General features: G+C 43.7%; 4 protein-coding genes across 4 annotated transcripts in view; 2 read left to right on the forward strand and 2 right to left on the reverse strand.

The window, feature by feature from the left end:
- Nucleotides 1-11,195: 11,195 nt before the first annotated feature.
- Nucleotides 11,196-11,690, forward strand: LOC308365054 (histone H2A-like; the record flags this gene model as incomplete). Its single annotated transcript, XM_080838375.1, has 1 exon — nucleotides 11,196-11,690. One exon carries the CDS (start codon nucleotides 11,196-11,198, stop codon nucleotides 11,577-11,579), a length of 384 nt encoding a protein of 127 aa, XP_080694501.1. The 3' UTR covers nucleotides 11,580-11,690.
- A 735-nt stretch (nucleotides 11,691-12,425) lies between these two features.
- LOC308365035 (histone H3.2) lies at nucleotides 12,426-12,836 on the forward strand (the record flags this gene model as incomplete). The annotated part of the gene is made up of 1 exon (XM_080838352.1): nucleotides 12,426-12,836. One exon carries the CDS (start codon nucleotides 12,426-12,428, stop codon nucleotides 12,834-12,836), a length of 411 nt encoding a protein of 136 aa, XP_080694478.1.
- A 467-nt stretch (nucleotides 12,837-13,303) lies between these two features.
- Nucleotides 13,304-13,857, reverse strand: LOC308365129 (histone H2B 1/2-like). Its single transcript, XM_080838471.1, has one exon. The coding sequence runs from the start codon at nucleotides 13,840-13,842 to the stop codon at nucleotides 13,468-13,470; it is 375 nt and encodes a 124-aa protein (XP_080694597.1). The 5' UTR covers nucleotides 13,843-13,857; the 3' UTR covers nucleotides 13,304-13,467.
- Nucleotides 13,858-14,475: 618 nt separating this feature from the next.
- Nucleotides 14,476-19,795, reverse strand: part of aars2 (alanyl-tRNA synthetase 2, mitochondrial (putative)) — a gene marked incomplete at its 5' end in the record, with an annotated part of 15,944 nt that continues 10,624 nt past the window's right edge. Inside the window, 10 exons of the mRNA XM_080841287.1 lie at nucleotides 14,476-15,040; nucleotides 15,231-15,344; nucleotides 16,010-16,093; nucleotides 16,307-16,417; nucleotides 16,909-17,034; nucleotides 17,319-17,427; nucleotides 17,820-17,923; nucleotides 18,605-18,742; nucleotides 19,078-19,218; nucleotides 19,490-19,603. Of these exons, the coding sequence (XP_080697413.1) occupies nucleotides 14,870-15,040; nucleotides 15,231-15,344; nucleotides 16,010-16,093; nucleotides 16,307-16,417; nucleotides 16,909-17,034; nucleotides 17,319-17,427; nucleotides 17,820-17,923; nucleotides 18,605-18,742; nucleotides 19,078-19,218; nucleotides 19,490-19,603 (1,212 nt within the window). The 3' untranslated portion in view covers nucleotides 14,476-14,869. The remainder of the gene's footprint in view (nucleotides 15,041-15,230; nucleotides 15,345-16,009; nucleotides 16,094-16,306; nucleotides 16,418-16,908; nucleotides 17,035-17,318; nucleotides 17,428-17,819; nucleotides 17,924-18,604; nucleotides 18,743-19,077; nucleotides 19,219-19,489; nucleotides 19,604-19,795) is intronic.

Consider the following 19,795-nt stretch of genomic DNA (forward strand, 5'->3'; position numbering starts at 1 on the left):
TAGCAGAGATGGGGGGGACTCGAGTCGCCAGTTTTGTGACTTGTGACTTGCTTGACCCACACTAACAAAGGACTTGACTTGACTTTGACTTGCCCCTTCCTGACTTGTGACTTGACTTGACTTGAGTCATGTGACTTGTCAAGTCATTTGCAGTCTTGTTAAATATTTAAAATAATTTAAAATAATGCAAAATTAAAAAATATTAGATGAACATTGTTTTATTGTGCGCGAGTGCTCCTGACCTGGAGCCTGGCAACCCCTCTTCCACGCAACGCGACAAGCCATGCCTGCATGAGTCTGGTGTGTGATCAGCAGAGATGGAAGGTGCTCCGACCAACATCCCGAAAATAATACAGTTTGTCTATAAAGATTACTCAACAACACAAAATAAAAGAGGAGCGACATGCAAAATCTGCAATGTCAAAATTACGGATTTGCCAAGCACCACGTCGAATTTTATCCGACATTTCAGGACAGCACATAAAGAAAGGTGAGCAACATGTTGCAAACCTAGATGGATTAACGGTCCGTGTATGATTCGTTCATTTGTATTTCAATTAAGAACCAAATGACAAAAAAACGAAAAACGGCTTGTTATTTGATTGTTTGTTTCTCAAAAGCAAACAAAAAACGAATAACGACTTATTTTTTGAACATTCAATGTCATGCTGAGGTCAAAAAATTAAACCTGTTCAAAACGATCAACACTGGTTTTGATTTATATTATTTAATATGTTTGTTTTCTATGAACCGGATGTTATTTCTGCACACGTACGCGGCAAGACAGTCGGGTATGCACCATGGCTGCTTTAGAGGCCCACGCAGACTTGATAAAAGAATTCTTTGAATCAGGCAAGACTCACGCTGAGATTTCAAACGCGCTGCAACAAATAGGTGCTGAAAAATGCTCTGAAATGAGTGTCCGACGGTTTTGCACCAATCACAACCTCAAGCGTAAAAGGCACGTTACTGACATGGAGTTGGAGAGAGCTGTAATGGGCTCTATATTGGAGGTATAGGCCTTATGTTTATTTATACGTTACGTATACTACCTTTACCATGTTACATGTCATCTGCCTGTCTTTCAGAAATGATAGACCTAATGTAATTTTTTTATTATTATTATCAGACGGGCCCATCGTATGGTCGTAAATGTATGACCGGGTACCTGGCTACACGGAGTGCGTGCAGCTGAGTGTCGAGTCGGAAATGTGTTGAAGGAAGCTCACCGGCCGTACCATGAATTACGGCAACAGGTAGGCCAATTAGGCCTGATCAGATGGGGTTGTCACCCGTTTTAGTATTAATGTTTGTAAGCTTGCATGTTGACAAAAGTTTATATTTTTGTAGGGTGCTCGAAATATAAATCCAGTCCCATACCACGCCACATGGGCCATAAATTGCATATGGACCAGAACGAAAAGTTGGTTATGTTTGGCGTGACGCACGTTCTGGCCGTGGATGGCTTCAGCAGTAAAGTTGTCGCTCACTGCAGCATGCCAATCAAAAACAACCTTGTTATATACGAGGAAGTTTACAAGTAAGACCATCTGAACACACACGCACACAGGGTATTAGGCCTAGCATACGCCCACATTGTATAGCCTATTAACCTTCCATGTGTTTGCTGTTTACATCCAGATCTGCTGTGGCAAACAATGGAATGTGGGATCAAGTCAGGGTTGACCATGGCAGGGAATTCCACCTAACCCTTTACATGCAGGAGAAGCTGTCAGGACACAGGCACAATCGTAGCAGGCCACCATACCTCCAGACCACATCTACACTGGTGGGTTTTCACATATAAACTGGGCTTCCACTAAGCAAACAGTACGGATAGGCTTTGTATCCCTACTAATACACAGGTTGAGGAAAATTAAAAAAAAAGATGGGAGAAAGATTACACACTCTGTGATACGCAAACAGACTTCTTTTTTTAGAGCCTGGGGTGAGAGCACAAGGCAGAATACCTTTGTAGTATTGTGGACTTTAGATATTAATTACTGTATAATTACCACTTTGATATGGAATTGCGAGACTGCGCCACTGAGGAAGTCACCCCCAGACTAATCAAGTTCAAGTTCAAGTTTACTTTATTGTCAAAAATCAATGTAACAGGGTTAACACAGAAGTTTGAAATTGCGTTTGACCAGTCTCCAATGTGCAGTTTAACTAAAACATTTAAATAAGACATTTGACAATAATCTCTCCCACACACACACACACACACAGCTAACCTACTCATACATGAATATACTTTTTTTTTTTTCTCTCTCTCTCTGGCACATTCATTCACAACATACATACAACACACACTCACCCTTGCAGTTATTTACAAACACTAACATACTGATATAGACATGTACAATACAATACAACACACACACACACACACACACACACACACACACACAGTGTGCAATAGAAGTCTGATGGCTTGTGGAAAGAAGCTGTTACTACTCAGTCTGCTTGTGTGGGACCGCAGGTTGCTGTACCGCTTCCCTGATGGTAGAAGGGAGAACAGTCTGTGTGCTGGATGAGTTGTGTCTTTGATGATGTTCATTGCCCGCTTGGAACAGTGTGAAGTGTACAGTTCCTGAATGGCTGGTAGGGGTGACCTGATGATCTTTTCTGCTGTCCTCACCACCCTCTGCAGACAAGGCACGACATGACTAACAAGGCACCACAGGTTCACTAGGAAGGACAGAGACAGGGTTAAGGGGAACCATAAAAATCTTTTTTTTTTTATTATTAATGCACAAAGGTCTTCGTCAAACACCAAATTTACCCTGGCAGACAGATACTGGGCACACAACCAGAATGGGTCAGATGGATAATGCGTTTCCCCAATGTGTAGCTTCAATAGGTACAATTACGCACGGCATTCCAAGTGGCACACAAGATAAGGGCGATTCTTAGAAAATGTGCTCTTTTGGCCTTAGAATTTTTAGAAAATAAAATATATGTTTGGGGTAATATTTTTTATATGTTTTAATTCTCCATCAGGTGTAGAAACACATTATGTAAGTGGTTGTGCTTACATTGTTTAGATAATGTATATTTTTTACTGTTTTGTTTAACATGTGTCATTTCCATCACACTGCAAGCAATGTGTTGTACAAGCAAAATTATGAATGTATTAATAAGAAACTTGTTTTTGTGGTAAATAGAATCATAGAGTGGAAAGATTGTGGTCAGAAGTGAACGTCCGGGTGAATTACCCATTAAAGGGTGCCCTTACGCACCTCATGGACCAAGAGCTGATCAATATGGAGGAAAACTTTACCAAGTTCTGCACCTCCAGCCTTACTCGTCAATTGGCGGAAATCGGGTTAGGCAGAATGGTTCAAGCATGGAATGCACATCGAATCCCGGGTAGGCCTATACTCAAGTGCAATTGTTTACAAATGGAGAAGTATTAAATCAGCCGATGAAGAGAAGCTTTTCAAGTGACTTGATCTAATTGACAGAAATACCTCTTACCATTTCACCACTACTTGCAGGTCGTGGGATACCCAATCAACTCGCAGCAGATGGCTGTCCAGTAAAGATATCGGAGAGGCTTCTTCCCAGTGCCCCTGTCGCAGCAGCCATGTATGAGGAAGAGTTGGGAGCGTCACTTACCTGGTCACCCGTCTTTGGAGCTGATCCCTTTTCATCCATGGCAGACCGGTGTAGAGCAGAGGACGTGTTTGCAGAACGGAACCCAGACATCTCTGGATTATTCAATGATGTAGTGAACAACAACCACACTACTTTTTCTGATGCATTGCCGTACACCTACTCTACCCAATGCTAGCATTTATATTCAATATACATTGTTGCATCCACCGAAATGTTTCTCTGTCCCTACATCCCTTACCCCTGTAACAGTAACCCTATTGCCACAGTAATCTGGTCTTGCCTGTATCATGTGTTTACCACCAGATGTATGTATACATAGGTCCAGTGACCAAATGCTGGCTGTGTATAACCCCTGTTGCTTCCTTTCCCCTTCTGCCACACAACCCTTCCCCTTCCCCCCTTCCCCCGGTCCCACCTTCCTGTCTCCATCCGGCCGACCTTAAGCAGATGGGTCCCCCCTTATGTGCCGTGGTTCTGCTTAAGGTTTCTTCCTGCCCAACAGGGAGTTTTTCCTTGCCCCTGTTGCTATTGTGCATGCACTAAGGGGGTTCAGGTTCTGGGCTCTGTGAAGCGCCGAGAGGCAATTGTATTGTTATGGCGCTATACAAATAAAATTGAATTGAATTGAATTGAATGCAACTACAGCGGTATATTGTAATTTCACAGTTGTCATGCCATTGGATTACTGTGATTTGGCAGTATGTAGCTGTGGAATTACATCGTCTTGCTGTAGGCCTATATAATTTACAGTATCTTTACTGTAAAAGTAATGCAACTAGTACATTATACTGTATATTTACAATTTAAGTACTGCATATTTGACTTGTTAACTGTGATTTTAGCCCACAAATGTGCTTTGGATTTGCTAAATTAAAAGTCAAAGCAAGAACAAAGACAATACTAATTTTAACTTTTTAAATTCATTACTCAATACCCAAATACATACAAATTCATGAAGGTTTAAAACACGTCATATTTATTATTCAATACCTAAATACATAACAATAAAAAAGGTTTAAAAACACGCCAAAATCAATACCCAATTAGGCTACATAACAATTATTGAAGGTTTGAAACATTTCAAATTCATTAGGCTACTTAATACCCTAACCCTAGAACTCAAAACCCAAATACAAATAGCAAAAGTTAAAAACACGTCAAATTCATTAATCAATAGCCTAATACACAATGAAAAAAGTTTTAAAACACGTCAAATTACACACAACACTCCAGAACGTAGACTCTCTTTTGTTCTCAATTAGCAAGCTAGTTAATCTCCAGTTGCAAGCTAAATTAATTATCTTAGCTTCAGTTGAACGCCGAACAGGGCCCTAGCCTGACCCAGCCCAAACACAAGAAGAAGCACATTGATTACATGTTGACTCCTTTGATTTTTTTCCCTTTTACTGTAGTAGTGTATACTGTAGTAGGCCTACAGTGCATTGTAGGGTGTATCATGTACAATACTGTAAACAAGTTGTATGGCCCTGAACATTGTGCTTTCTATTTGGTACAGTAACAGTACTGATTGCTCAATATATTTTGACTGGTTGCAGGTTCATATAAACAAAGAACAAGAGTGAGTTGTGAGTAGTTAGATGCAGGGTACAGTACTATAGGGGTACAAGGAGGAGAAAGAACCAACACAAATTAGAGCAAAGCAGAGTAGTCATTTCTGATACATTTTTAGCTACTATGAGAGAACATGTTTTCATTCATCAAAAGATGACAGATAAATATGAAATTTGTTTTGAGATCAAAAATGTATTTCTCCTTGAGAACTATATGTTTTGAACAATGTGTTTTCAATTTTTTGGTGTATTGTTTACTGACAGCTTGAAAGTGTATATCATTTTGATCACTTTGTTTATGATTTGAGAGCAGTGTTTGATTTTGAGCACAGGTAAAACTGTTTTGAGGCGAAAGTTTCATTTTGGAAGAGGATTCAGAGGTTTTGTAAATAGTGCTTGAAGATAAGGTTTTGAGTTTACAGTTTTGATAAAATGGGTGACTGTTTTAAAAAATGTGTTTTAGCCATCTTAAAAAAACTGTAAGAACATTATGTACTGATGCTGTTTGGATTGTTTAACTAATACAGGTATTTCTTCTAAAGGTAGCGACTGCCGCTGTTTTTCCCATATTAGTTGCCCCATAGTTTGGTGTCTTTCTGTTCTCAGTTTTGTTTTGCTGAAGGGCCTGTTTTGTGTGCCTAATATTTTGGGGTTAAACCTCTATTTTGAGTCTTGGTTACGCTGGGCTTGCTAACCTGGTGACACGTGTTAATACATTATTAGTGGATGTGTTTGTTATACAATTCCTAATGTTTGCTGTGATAGGTAGATGTGATATGAAGATAATATTTGGTGTGGCTATATATTTGCATCCCTAAATCAAGTGTGTTGTAGCGTTAGAGGAGTTTGGGAGTTTACCCCACCATATGCCATGCTAGGCCAAAGGCCCACGCCCCTACCCTTAGTGTTTGGTATTTTTGTAGGATGAACATCTGTCTGATTTTAAAACTGTGGATTAAATAAATATTGTATTTATATTTGTATACCCCCTTTGCTCAAGTTACTTGGACAGGACATGTGTAGGGAACCTAGCATTAATTAGCGTGCTCAACGGAGGGCCTCTCACCCCATCTGTGAGAGTGGCGTAGTAGTCGAAACAACTAGCATGCCACCTAGTCCTAACATTAACAAAAATGAAAGCTGTGTCAGTGTAGCGATCAATCGAAGCTTGCCTCTCCAGCTGACAGTGTTCTATTTAAGCACACGCCTTCCTGTCCCAGATGAAAGAATAAAAAGCTGTTCGTTCCCTGAAGTAGGCCTTAGCTGTCCTAATTAGGTGGTGTTTAGTTCGTTTGGTGCAAAATTAAATCAATGATCCACTATGCAAAGAGCAGGCCTGCTATGCACTGAGATGGAGGTATGAGATGATGGGTATTCTGTTTCTCTGAATTAAAAAGTCTCACTACAAAAACATGTACTCCCCTCACACAACCACCATTGCTTGGAAAATGTTAGTGTTAGAAAAAAAAATCTGACGATATTATCTAAATATATAAATATAAATAAATATCTGAAGATAATTAGTTAACTCTTCTGCAGCCAAGAACCCATGAGAGCTATTAAAGCACACCTGCAGTAAATTAATGAGCAAGGTGTTTGCATAACATTTAATACAGCCACATAGATTGCACATTATTCCACAGATCTCAGTGAACCCTGATTCCTCTTAACACATTTTGGTGCAGGCGTCCAGGTGAAGTGGGGTCAAAGGTCATCAACTGTCGCTCCACACCACACCACACCTATGTCCACTGCTTCAGCCACAGGAAGAGCTTGTTCACTCCTGCTGCTTGCTGGAAAGCTCTGCTTCCTGTTCGTCTCCGGCAGACACCCGGGGCCAATGAAACGGATTCCTGTGGGTCCTCAGTTATCGTACCGAGAACAGATTGGCACAGGAGGGGTAGGTGTTTGAAAAAATCCTTTAGTGTAATTTTTACTTTTAGTTTTTCTTAAATCTGTTTTGCTGCCAACTGAACCGTCTTCTTCTTTTGAACGGCAGAGACGTGTGAGGGGCCTCTGCGTGTCTGGTCGAGTGCTTCATCTTAATCAGGAGACATGGGCTCATCTGCATATTCAGAAGATCTTCATCTCTATCTCCTCCACGAATGTCTCAATGAGGGCGGTAGCAGCTTCCCCAACGGGCTGAGGATGTGAAGATGAAGCCTCACTTCCAGCTCCATGGGAGTCACTGGAAGGAGTACGAGGAGCAGAGTACAATGTTTTGAGTTCTCCAATGAGATCATCAATGACCACTTTCTTGGCTATGCTGTGAAAATTCCTCACTGGAAACACTTTTGATGCTCAGCTCAGCCTTTCACTGTGCACTTCCTTGGCTTCCTCTTCACCATCTAGATCAGAAATAACACATTGGCACGTTAGAGCTTACACAGCTCTTTTTATCCATGCCAGCAACTTTTTTTGCTGATTTGGTCTTGTCCTGGCCAACCAAACAACTTTCCAAAGACTGGATTACTGCAGTCACTGCTTCACCCACAGTTGACGCCAAAACTGAATCAATGTCTCTCTCACAAATATCTGGTCATGAGTGCTGGTCATGTGCACTTGGGAATTTACAGAGCTTTTTGGACATTTCTTGAGTGCTGGATAACTTTCTTGACTGTTTGGTCTTTCACTTCTGACTCCCGCTTGGTGACCTGTTGGGGGGGGAATGAACACAGGCAATGAAGTCTGCTAATGGAACGGAAAAAAGGGGAAGAGCAATTTCCCCAGATGCTATTTTTGAAACTTAACTGAAAAAAAGGGCCCACGAGTCACCACACCTAATAGCCTAATCTTTCTACCCCAAAATGAATGTGAAAGACTTTCCGGTGTCCAAAGTGACACAGGCCCTCACAGACACACACACACACACACACACACACACACACACACACACACACACACACACACACACACACACACACACACACACACACACACACACACACACACACACACACACACACAAACCACTCAACTGTGAAACATGTTGTATCCCAGCCATTTTGAAAGTTTACCATAAAACAGATGCATACTGAGAGTCCCAGAGACACATGTGTATTGTTTAATTTAATTTGCATGCCCAAAACTTTTTCCCGGTGAAAAGTATGCCATTATGACTAGTCTATCTGTAGATGCAGGCAGTGATACTGCAATGAACTGTGATATCTGTTATATAAAGGAAAACACTCACAGGATCGGCCATGATGTCACGGAAGCTAACACTAACCCGTTCCCTGTGGAAATGAATAGAATGATTTTAGCATTGGAAATGCAAACATTGATTTGAATTAGAGATACATTCATAGTTTGTGCAAAGGGAATGGATCAGATATAGAGAATAGTACTTAAACATCCCTTAGACCTGTCAGGTAATCTGAGAGAAATAATACTTACTCGTCCCTGAGACATATCAGGTAATCTGAGGGAAATGGAAACTTCTCGTGAAACCCATAGACACTGAGGTCTTTCTCCACAGAGTTCTCTGACTTTCCAGAGGCAAACTGGGCCATGGTAGGAGTAGCTGTAGACACACACACACACACATAGAGATCAGGTATTTGATGCTTTGATCTAAAGCCACTTATTAGACAACCTGATTGTCTTATTAGACAACCTGAACCACGGTAATCTGCCTACTAAGTGGTAACGCTAACCACTGCAGCATCACACCGTTGTACATCTAATGGTAGCAGGTAAGTACAGAGCCGTGCAGTGAGTAGACTTCACTCCCCGACACCTCACAGATGTACTGATGAAACGCTCCTTGTAAGTGAACCTGCCAATCGTGTCCAATTAATGAGTACTGTAATTTCCCAATCATTACCCGTGTTGAGTCTATATTGATTTAGCTACATTTCTGCCACCCTATGATTAATACTTGGGTGTGCCCTATAGCCTACATAGGAAAGCATTTTTTTTTACCACCCGGTAGTTAGTAATGTGCACAGTGACAACCAGACACTCCTTCTCATCCGATAAACAACATCAGATAGAAAACACATTTTCATTCCCACCCAGTCTTCAACAATGATGAAGTAAAGGGTGTTGTGTATTTCCACCAGACTGTATTTTACAGGATGCTATGGAGTGCAAACCTCCACAAAAGGGGTGCGAGGTCTCATGCCAGTTAACCTGGCTATGACCTATCCTGACTATCTCCATCTTAAGGCACTATTTTAACATTTCGTAGTTGCTAGTGTGTAATATGAACTAATTTGTGTTGTTGATGTAATGAGCGCGCATGTTCGTGTATTTGGACTTAGATTAGGGCAGTCGTGGCCTACTGGTTAGGTTTTCAGGCCGGAAACCGTAGGGTGGCTGGTTCGATCCCCGACCAGTAGGAAAAATGTGGGCGGGGGAAGTGGTAGACTACTACCCCGATCATTGCTCGCCGGACGCCGCCAATGGGAGCTCACTGCTCCGGGTTATTGTGTAACCTCACTTTACTGTGTGTGTGTCACTTCCCTGGATGGGTTAAATGCAGAGGTGAATTTCAGAGTGTGTGTGTCTACACCACCTATGCCATAGAGAGGGCTTTCACTTCACTTTTTATGCCTGGTAAATGGTATTCATATGCCTTGGTGTCCAGTCCATTCCTTATTGACATTAATACAATATAAGACAATTTGAATATGAAGTGAATATGAACTTGTGTTCATTCTGAGCTGCATCCAAAGGGTTTCTACCCATTATTGCTTTTTAGCCATTGTAGCTATTGTTGAGAAATACCATCGTTGTAATACAGTAATGTGGTGAACATGGAGCACTTTTTCAGCTAAAAGTGTAGTGTAAGGTAATGTAATAACATCATCAATATCAATTATCAAATCATGAACTTAAAACAAAATTAAAACATATCAACAATCATGACTTGATGCCTGTATCCCCAATACATTAAATACTGTAAGTATATGGCACCTACAAGTTGCTTATTATAGCCTTTGTACTGCCATCCGCAAGTGGTTGTGATCACTTTGAAACCAAGACTGGTGAGCTAATTTTGAGAAATTAAACGTGGTTGGTTGCCATGGACTGCTTGGTTGCTATGCTAGCTAGCTAATCAGCTAACGAATTGAAATGACCTTAAACTGTTTAAATGCCAGAGTTTCATTTGAATGACACATTAGCTAGTTATCTATCTGATGGTATAGTCTCCACGATTTATCTGCACTAAATTACATTCGGAAAAAGGTGGAAACCCTCAGGGTGCCTGTGCAGCTTCATATCAACACGACTTCATTATTCACATTAACGCGACTTCGTGGCGGATTAGCAGTGGCCAACTGTTAGCTAGTATGGTTCCCTATGGTAGAGATGGCTAAGATAGTTAAAAAGCAACAATACATAGGACGATTCTGAGTGCCTGTATAGTCATGAAATATAAGACGACAGCGCAACGGCTAAGCCCAAAAAGGCTACAAAGAGCCACCGATGAAGCAAAGGACCCGGCGGTAGCTACAGCAACCAAGAGACACAAAGAAGGCTTTCTTTCCTAACCGTACTATTTTAAGTATGCCTTTAATGTGCTATGAACTAGTCGTACTAAAATAGACTATACTTGAATCAAATCAATAACAAGTCAGACAAGGCGATCACACTTCAACGTATCACAGGATCTTGATTGCTGAGCCCTACTACAGTTGTTACCGAATAAGCCCATCTTCCTAAACTCGCAAAGGTTTTTCCAACTCATTTGGAAAACAGGGTATCTGAATGAATCAGGGTATCTGAATGAATCAGGGTATTATTAGGGTATCTGAATGAATCGCCCATTTGCTTCGATTAGAGTTCAACATCACATTTCTCTAAAGACCGCAGTGAATAGCCAAAGCGACAAACATGGAAAGAGGCGTGGTTTGCCTCAACTTGCTAACCTCTGATTGGCTTCAGTCATTGCTGTTTCAGCGAATAACAGTTCACTTACAATTGTATAAATATCTCTCATCTCAGTTATGAACTACTTTCGAGTAAACTGAACCCAACAACAAACCTAGAAACATGAGTGGACGAGGCAAAACCGGAGGAAAGGCTAGGGCAAAGGCTAAGACTCGCTCATCCAGGGCTGGACTCCAGTTCCCCGTCCCCGTGGGCCGTGTCCACAGGCTGCTCCGCAAGGGCAACTATGCTCATCGTGTAGGAGCTGGTGCTCCAGTCTACATGGCCGCCGTTCTCGAATATCTGACTGCTGAGATCCTTGAGTTGGCCGGCAACGCTGCCCGCGACAACAAGAAGAGCCGTATCATTCCCCGCCATCTGCAGCTGGCTGTGCGCAACGACGAGGAGTTGAACAAACTGCTCGGCGGAGTGACCATCGCTCAAGGTGGTGTGCTGCCTAACATCCAGGCTGTGCTGCTGCCCAAGAAGACCGAGAAGTCTAAGTAAAATCATTTACACCCAGTAACCCAAAGGCTCTTTTAAGAGCCACCCACTTCATCATATGAAAGCTTTCCATATTGCTTCACCCAAGTACATCTGATATAAGACATGATCCATGTTTAATCTCCAATTATGATAAACTTGATTTGATAATCAAGTGGGGTGTATTTTGTCAAAGCACCAACAAGTTTTGAATGAAGAATTAAAACCCAAGGATGGTATCAGAAATATTCACTTCTCCGTGATTGCTGGTGTTGACTGCCCCCTTTATGGGTGACCGGATTGTCGCGCCCGTACATTGACTATTTCTAGTTTCAAACTGCTACAATGCTTTAACGCTAGAGACTGACGTTGATATACACTCCTTCGACAACCGCATACGTCTATACTATATATATATATACTAGATACACTATACGTCTATACTAGAGATATCTAAAATCTGAATAAAACTGTACTTTAATGTTATTACAAGAAATACCAAAAGAAGAATAAGGTTTGTAAATAGTTTGAATTTCTGCCGCTATCCGGTTGTGATGTCATCATCGAGTACAAAGGGCGATGGGCATTAGTTGTCGACTAAACAAGTTCTAGAGAGAATACTTATATCAGAGGTAATTAAGACATATGTTTAACACTGCGGTTTAATGTTATTAAAATAAATAGCAAAAAGAGGACAAAAGGTTGTAAATAGTTTTGAATTTCTGGCGCTATCCGGATGTGATGTCATCACCGAATACAACGGGCGGTGGGCGGTCGTTATATACCAAACAAGTTCTGGAGAGTATAAAGTGCTATGTAGCACTAGAATGTTTATACTTCTGTTCTGAGGATATCTGAAGAATAACCACAATGGCAAGAACCAAGCAGACCGCCCGTAAATCCACCGGAGGCAAGGCCCCAAGGAAGCAGCTCGCTACCAAGGCTGCCCGCAAAAGCGCCCCAGCCACCGGTGGCGTGAAGAAGCCCCATCGTTACAGGCCCGGTACCGTGGCTCTGAGAGAGATCCGCCGTTACCAGAAGTCCACTGAGCTGCTGATCCGCAAGCTGCCCTTCCAGCGTCTGGTCAGAGAAATCGCTCAGGACTTCAAGACCGACCTGCGTTTCCAAAGCTCTGCCGTCATGGCTCTTCAGGAGGCTAGCGAGGCTTACCTGGTTGGTCTGTTCGAGGACACCAACCTGTGCGCCATCCACGCCAAGAGGGTCACCATCATGCCCAAGGACATCCAGCTGGCCCGTCGCATCCGTGGGGAGCGTGCTTAATTTCATCTTTCCCTCAAGAACATCAAAAGGCTCTTTTAAGAGCCACCAAACTGTCTATGAAGGCTTTACTCCATTCTGTTTAGTTTAAAGGGTCAATACACGATTCTCACTCATTTCTGCACTATATTCTAGTGCTTCATAAACCCCACTACCTTTATATAAACCAGCTGTTTATTCAGCAACAGTCCCTGTACCGAGTGTAATTTGGAGTCCTTACCACTGACCTACATAGCAGCACATGCTATGTAGGTCAGTGGCCCGAGGCCACATATCAAACTATTACTAACATATTCAAAATACCTTTTAACGGGGTCATTTTAGCTAAAGTACTACGATAGCGTCAGGAAAGGCCAGAGCCACCAAAATATTTCACCCAGTCCAAACACGTACACATAGATACATACATTAACCAATGACGATTTTGTATGGTTACGCTGCTTTGGTTATAACCAACTACTCACACATAGTTTTATTGAAGAGGCCGTTCTTTATTACAAGTCTTGAGGACATAGTGGGGTGAATGACAGTAATTAGTATCATTGAGTTCGCATGATATCGAAATAGCTTTTCAAAGGAAAATGTGGGTGGCTCTTAAAAGAGCCTTTGGGTTGGTGTGCGTAAAGAGAAGTCTTTACTTGGAGCTGGTGTACTTGGTGACGGCCTTGGTTCCCTCAGACACGGCGTGCTTGGCCAGCTCACCGGGCAGAAGCAGACGCACTGCGGTCTGTATCTCCCTGGAGGTGATGGTGGAACGCTTGTTGTAGTGAGCTAGACGGGAAGACTCTCCAGCGATGCGCTCGAAGATGTCGTTCACGAATGAGTTCATGATGCCCATCGCCTTAGAGGAGATACCGGTGTCAGGGTGGACCTGCTTCAGCACCTTGTACACGTATATAGCATAGCTCTCCTTCCTGGTCTTTCGGCGCTTCTTGCCTCCCTTCGCGGCCGTCTTGGTCACGGCTTTCTTGGATCCCTTCTTGGGTGCTGGCTTCGCTACTTCAGGCATGATCAGTTGAGTCGTTCTAAGTAACCGGTGTCTGAGAGGGGGCGGTTGGTGGCATAAATACCAAAGCTTATGCAAATTAAGAACTGTGACGCTCTGGCCCCTCGTGACTGGCATGGAATTTCATTCCCCGCCCAAATGTAAGACACGAAACCAGATTCGTTACTTTGGAAGGAAAGGGGCGGGGTTTGCGAAAGCTCAGTTCCAGCTGCAGAAGCTCTGTTTCCTTTGTTCCTAGTTCGCGCTCATTTTATGCTTTTGTAGGCGAAGGTAAAGATACATTTACACATAAATACACTGGACAGGTTGTTCCCACATGTTGATGTACTTTTAATCACAGATTCAGATTTCATGAATTGGCATAGGTTTGCGATTTAAATCGAATTAAAAAAGGGAAAAGGCTAGAGTGCCCCCTCTTCTTTGTGTATGGTTTGTAGGTTTCACGACACTAAAGCATACACTTATGATACATTTGAGTATCGAAGTACACGATAAGGTGACAGTGTTTACAATTAATTTGGATCTTCTGTTTCTTGCGACGACAGTTAAGGTTTAAAGAATGAGGACCATGAGCATGTTGTAATGGGTTTCTGTGTGTAGTGTCAATATGGAGCACAAATCAAACAGCACCATTGGTGTCAAACACATAAAGTCTTTATTTCTTTTAAAACAAAGAATATCAGACAGATATCTACATTGCAGGGAAATCCACATATAGCCTGTTTTCCATAGAGCCCCTCAACAATTTAAATAAATATCATATGTACAAATGATTGTATACACATCAGGCTGTTAGAGCTGAGTTCATCTTCCTCCTGTAACCAGTCCTTACAGAGTCTGAGTCCCTCTCTGGGACAAACCTCCCTGCTGCACAACATTGTTTGTGTTTGTGTGTGTGTGTGTATGTGTGTGTGTGTGTGTGAGAGAGAAAGGAGGAGGAAGAAGAGGGAGAGAGGGGGCAACAGAGTGTGTGTGTGAGAGAGAGAGAGAGAGAGAGAGAGTGTGTGTGTGTGTGTGTGTGTGTTTGCTTTTAGGAATCCTTCCTCCCCTCTGCGTACTCCTGTGCCCATCTCAGTGCCCGGCTGACGTCCTCAGCGCTGGCGGTGCCCACTCCTTTGGCCACGACGGCAGAGCCGCCCGCGTTGCCCCCCAGTTGCCCACAGACGGCAAGAGCCCAGGCACTCGCAGGGGTGCCGCTGGCCTGAGAAAGGGGGAGAGAGAGAGAAGGCGGGAGGAGAGAGAAGGAGGGAGAGGAAGAGAGAAAGAAGGAGAGAATAATTCAAGTGAATATGGACATTATTTATGTGCTTCATTTTGTCCACCTGCAGCATGCCCATAACAACTCATCTGCACCCTGGTTGACCCCTGACCCTGCAACCCCTGACCTTTACCTTGGGCACCTGACAGGCACACAGCACCTTCCCAGAGGAGGCCTGCGGGGCCAAGAGCAGGACCATGCAGCCAGGAGACAGCTCACTGTAGCGGTTCACCGTCTTCACCACCACCTAGACGGGGGGAGAGAGCAAGGAGGAGGAGGGATTCAGAGAAAGAGAGAGAGGGACAGAGAGAGGAGGAGAAAGAGAGAGTGGGACAGAGATAGCGAGAGAAAGAGAGAGGGGGGATAGATGGGAGGAGGAGGAGGGATCGAGAGAAAAAGAGATAGAGGGATAGAGAGTGACAGAGATAGGAGGAGAAAGAGAGAGTGGGACAGAGATAGCGAGAGAAAGAGAGAGGGGGGATAGATGGGAGGAGGAGGAGGGATCGAGAGAAAAAGAGATAGAGGGATAGAGAGTGACAGAGATAGGAGGAGAAGGAGGGATAGAGAGAAAGAGAAAGGGGGATAGAGAGGTGGGATACATAGGAGGAGGTGGAGGGATCGAGAAAAAGAAAGAGAGGGATAGAGAGTAACAGAGATGGCAGGAAAAATGTGATGGAGTGAAAGAGAGAGGGGGATAAGGTGGAGGTGGAGAGCAAGATAGAAAAGTTAGATAGAGAGCAAAAGGGTTTAACACATCCTTTACTACCACAACACAAGTCATTTGACCTTTGACCTATGATATGGGTTTCCAGGCACAGCGTTAAATAAAACATCAACACAAGGAATCAAAGGGCTCTTCCAAATGAATGGAACAGCGGGCAGACGATGAGAGCGAGTGAGTGTTATTCTTACCGATAAGGAGTCTGTATCCACCGTGTCCACCACTAGCTCTTGCCTCCCATGCTTTTCCAGAAGCTTCTGTGCCTTCACCCCAGCCTGAGACACACACACACACACACACACACACACTGAAGTTACGACAGCCTGAGAGTGAGGAGTTATGGACACGGATTCTCATTTCACTTCATGTGTGTGTGTGTGTGTGTGTGTGCATAATTTAGTATGTGATTTAAAAAATGAAATGGCTTAGGGAGGTCCTCAGTTTTGTGTGTGTGTGTGTGTGTGTGTGTGTGTGTGTGTTTCCCATACCTCTTTTATCTCCAGCTTCCTCGTGCTGGTGTTGGTGCTCCTCTGCAGGGCCTTCAGGCTTTTCTGAAGGACCCTCCTCTGCCACTGAGGTATAGGTGTCCCTTCCACTGCCTGAAATAAATGAAACACTCACTTAGTCACTCAACACCAGTTCACATACATTACCTACAAAAATATGGTTAAATTCTCAAACAATTTCAAAAAAACAAACAAAGACATTTAGAATAGTCATACACAAATATGATATGAATACTATTTTTAAGATTTAGAAAAGTGAAAAATACCTTTTTTGCAATGTTTACCGGTAATGTCTTGTAATATCTAACCGTAAGGACTGACATAGTAGAGTTTTCCCACTGTGATGAATTGGTGGTCATTTATGTTTACTTGTAGTATTTAATGATTTTTAAGTTGTGTCTTAAATAGACTTTGTAAATTTTATTTGGTCTCATTTTGACTGTGATATCAGTATGTACCCATAATATCATGTTTATATAAATATTTTTTTTCTGTGGTGCATTAGTTTGTATCCATAATATCATGTTTTATAGTTTGTAGTTTTTTAAACTGCGTGATGCATCGTCTCCATCAGTCTTACGTACGTCTATGAGCTGACCCACGTCTTTGGCCAGCCGGTGTGCATCATGGAGGGAGTGGGAGGTTGCCGCAGCAACACGTGCAGACAGTGCCTCTACTTCCTGTTCCAGAACCTTTCCCATTTCACGAGCCTTGAAGTGATGACACATCACACACGTAAACACACACCCCAAACACCTGAACTCACACAAAAACAAACATATTTATTTAGGTAGAAGAACACGCTCTGTCATAAGTTCTCAGTCAAACTATAGAGGTGGTATATGATAATATGAACTCATGTCGGCTTTACCCATAGGTCACCTGTAAACTGGTGAAAGAACTCCCTATTGTATCACTGTTCCTTAAAGCCTGATAGGCTTTTACTCTGTTATTCTTCACTTGTTGACCTGTTGTCATGGCAGCAGCAGCTCACCTCACTGGCGTCGTCCCCGGTAACCGCCACAATGCGGCTGATGCCCTTCACTAGTTGCCGTTCCGATATGATGACAAGGTCTCGGATGGCGCCTGTCCGTAGCAGATGCCTGATTAAAAATCAGAGAATGCAACTATTATGAAGTCGAGGTGGGGCTACAGGGTTTTGTTACCAAGGTTACAGGGCAGGGTTCCTGGACCTGACTGTATTCAATTTGATTCAAAGAAACCACTCATTTGGATCATGCCATCTTGAGAGGGAACAGAGGGGCTCTGGCAGTAAGAGCTGATTGCTATACTGATCAATAATTAAGATTATGTAGAATTATTCATACATTCCTTCTTGTCCAATGTTTTATGCCTTTTGTTATATTATTAATAAGTAGTTATGATTCATGATTTGGTTATGGTATGCTATGGCTATGGTTTTATTTTAGAGTAACCATGGTGACGGTATCTTTTGAGAGTAACCGTGGTAACAGCGGCAGTAGCTGATGCTTACGTTCCACAGCAGAGCTCTGCAGATATGGGCCTTTCTGAGCTTCCATTCAGCAGGTCTGACACCGGCACCGCCACAGACACCACCCTCACTGGGTCAGGGTACACCTGCACACACACACACACACACACACACACACACGCACAGAGACACACAAACACACCGACACACACAGAGACACACAGACACACAGACACACAGACACACATACAAACACACACACGCGTGCACAAGCACGCACACACACACGCACACGCACATGCACACACACACACACACACACACACACACACACACACACACACACACACACAGAGACACACACACACACACAGACACACACACATACAAAGAGACACACAGACACAAGCACACGCACACAGAGACACAGAGACTCACACACACACACACACACACACACACACACACACACACACACAGAGAGACACACACACACACAGAGACGCACACACACACAGAAACAAATGCCCAGCCCAGGTCACCAAACTGAGAGCGTCTTGGCAAATTAATATCTCTGATCTATTCTGCCATTTCATTAGGATTTTATCAATCCACCCATCCACATTGCTCGCACACACTGAGATCAGTCCCTCATTCTAGATCCTTCAATTCAATTCAATGAAATGCTATCTATGTAGCACCAACTCAATTAAAGTGCATCACAGTGCTTTACAGAGCCAATCTTATCCTATCTGGAAGTGATGAGAGCTGGCTGTGCTCCTGAGGCCACTGAGAGATTCATATAAGCAAATCAGACGGCCCCCTACCTCGTCCACCATCCTCAGCCCAGGGATCTGATTGGCCAGGGCCAGGGGCACTTCCTGTATGTGCACCTGCTGGTCCTCCTGGACGATCTGCTGGATGAGACCCTCCACCTGCTGCAGCTCAGACACACCCAGGGATGCCTGAGAGAGAGAGAGAGAGGGAGGGAGAGAGAGGGAGGGGAGAGAGAGAGAGAGGGGGGGGGCAGAGAGAGAGTGAGAGAGGGGGGGCAGAGAGGGAGTAAGAGAGAGGGAGGGAGGGAGGGAAAGAGGGAGGGATGGAAAGAGAGAGGGAGAGATATAGAGGGAAAGAGAGAAGGCGAGAGAAACAGAGAGCGAGAGAGAGAGGTAGGGGAAAGAGTCAGTGACAGAGATGATGTAATATTCTCTAGAGCTGTGGAGGGTTCTAGAATTCTGTCGCAGTTTGTTGTCCTGAAGGACCCGTGTGTTATGTGAGGTAGTGGAGTGGGAGGAGTTACCTTCACACTGAAGTCAAATCGCAGCCGATGGGCGGAGACATGAGAGCCTCTCTGAGCCACGCCCCCTCCCATGAGCTGCCTCAGAGCGAAGTTCAGAACATGTGTGGCAGTGTGCTTCACCATACAGGACAGTCTCTGGGCCTAGACACACACACACACACAATCACACAATCACACATACACACACACACACACACACACACACACACATACACACACACACACACACACAGATTAGAACATGGGTCCAACAACTATACACACAGAGAGACAGTTTAACGCTGTATAGAGCAGTCACGATACAGGACCAACACACACAGGCACACAGGCACGCACGCACACACACACACACACACACACACACACACACACACACACACACACACACACACACACACACACACACACACACCTCATCTATATGCAGCTGAACGTGATCTCCTCTCCTGAGAGTCTCTGCTGCAGTGATCTGATGAAGCACATAGCCCCCAACCAGCTGCACACTCTCCACTGGAAACAACACATCCTGCAGAGAAGGAGGGAGAGAGAGAGAGAGAGAGAGAGAGAGAGAGGGTGGTGTGATAGAGAGGGGGTGGGATAGAGAGGGGAGGGCAGTGGGGGTAGAGAAGGAGAGGGAAAGAGGGATGGAGGAGAGAGAGAGAGAGAGAGAGAGGAACAGAGGAGGAAAGGGAGAGAGAGAGGGAGAGAGGGATGGAGA

Source organism: Sprattus sprattus (assembly GCF_963457725.1).
Source record: "Sprattus sprattus genome assembly, chromosome: 1".
NCBI classification, from domain to species: Eukaryota; Metazoa; Chordata; class Actinopteri; order Clupeiformes; family Clupeidae; genus Sprattus; species Sprattus sprattus.

Bases quoted from the DNA above. Each gene is read 5' to 3' on its own strand.
- LOC308365129 (XM_080838471.1), bottom strand. From the start codon at position 13,842: ATGCCTGAAGTAGCGAAGCCAGCACCCAAGAAGGGATCCAAGAAAGCC.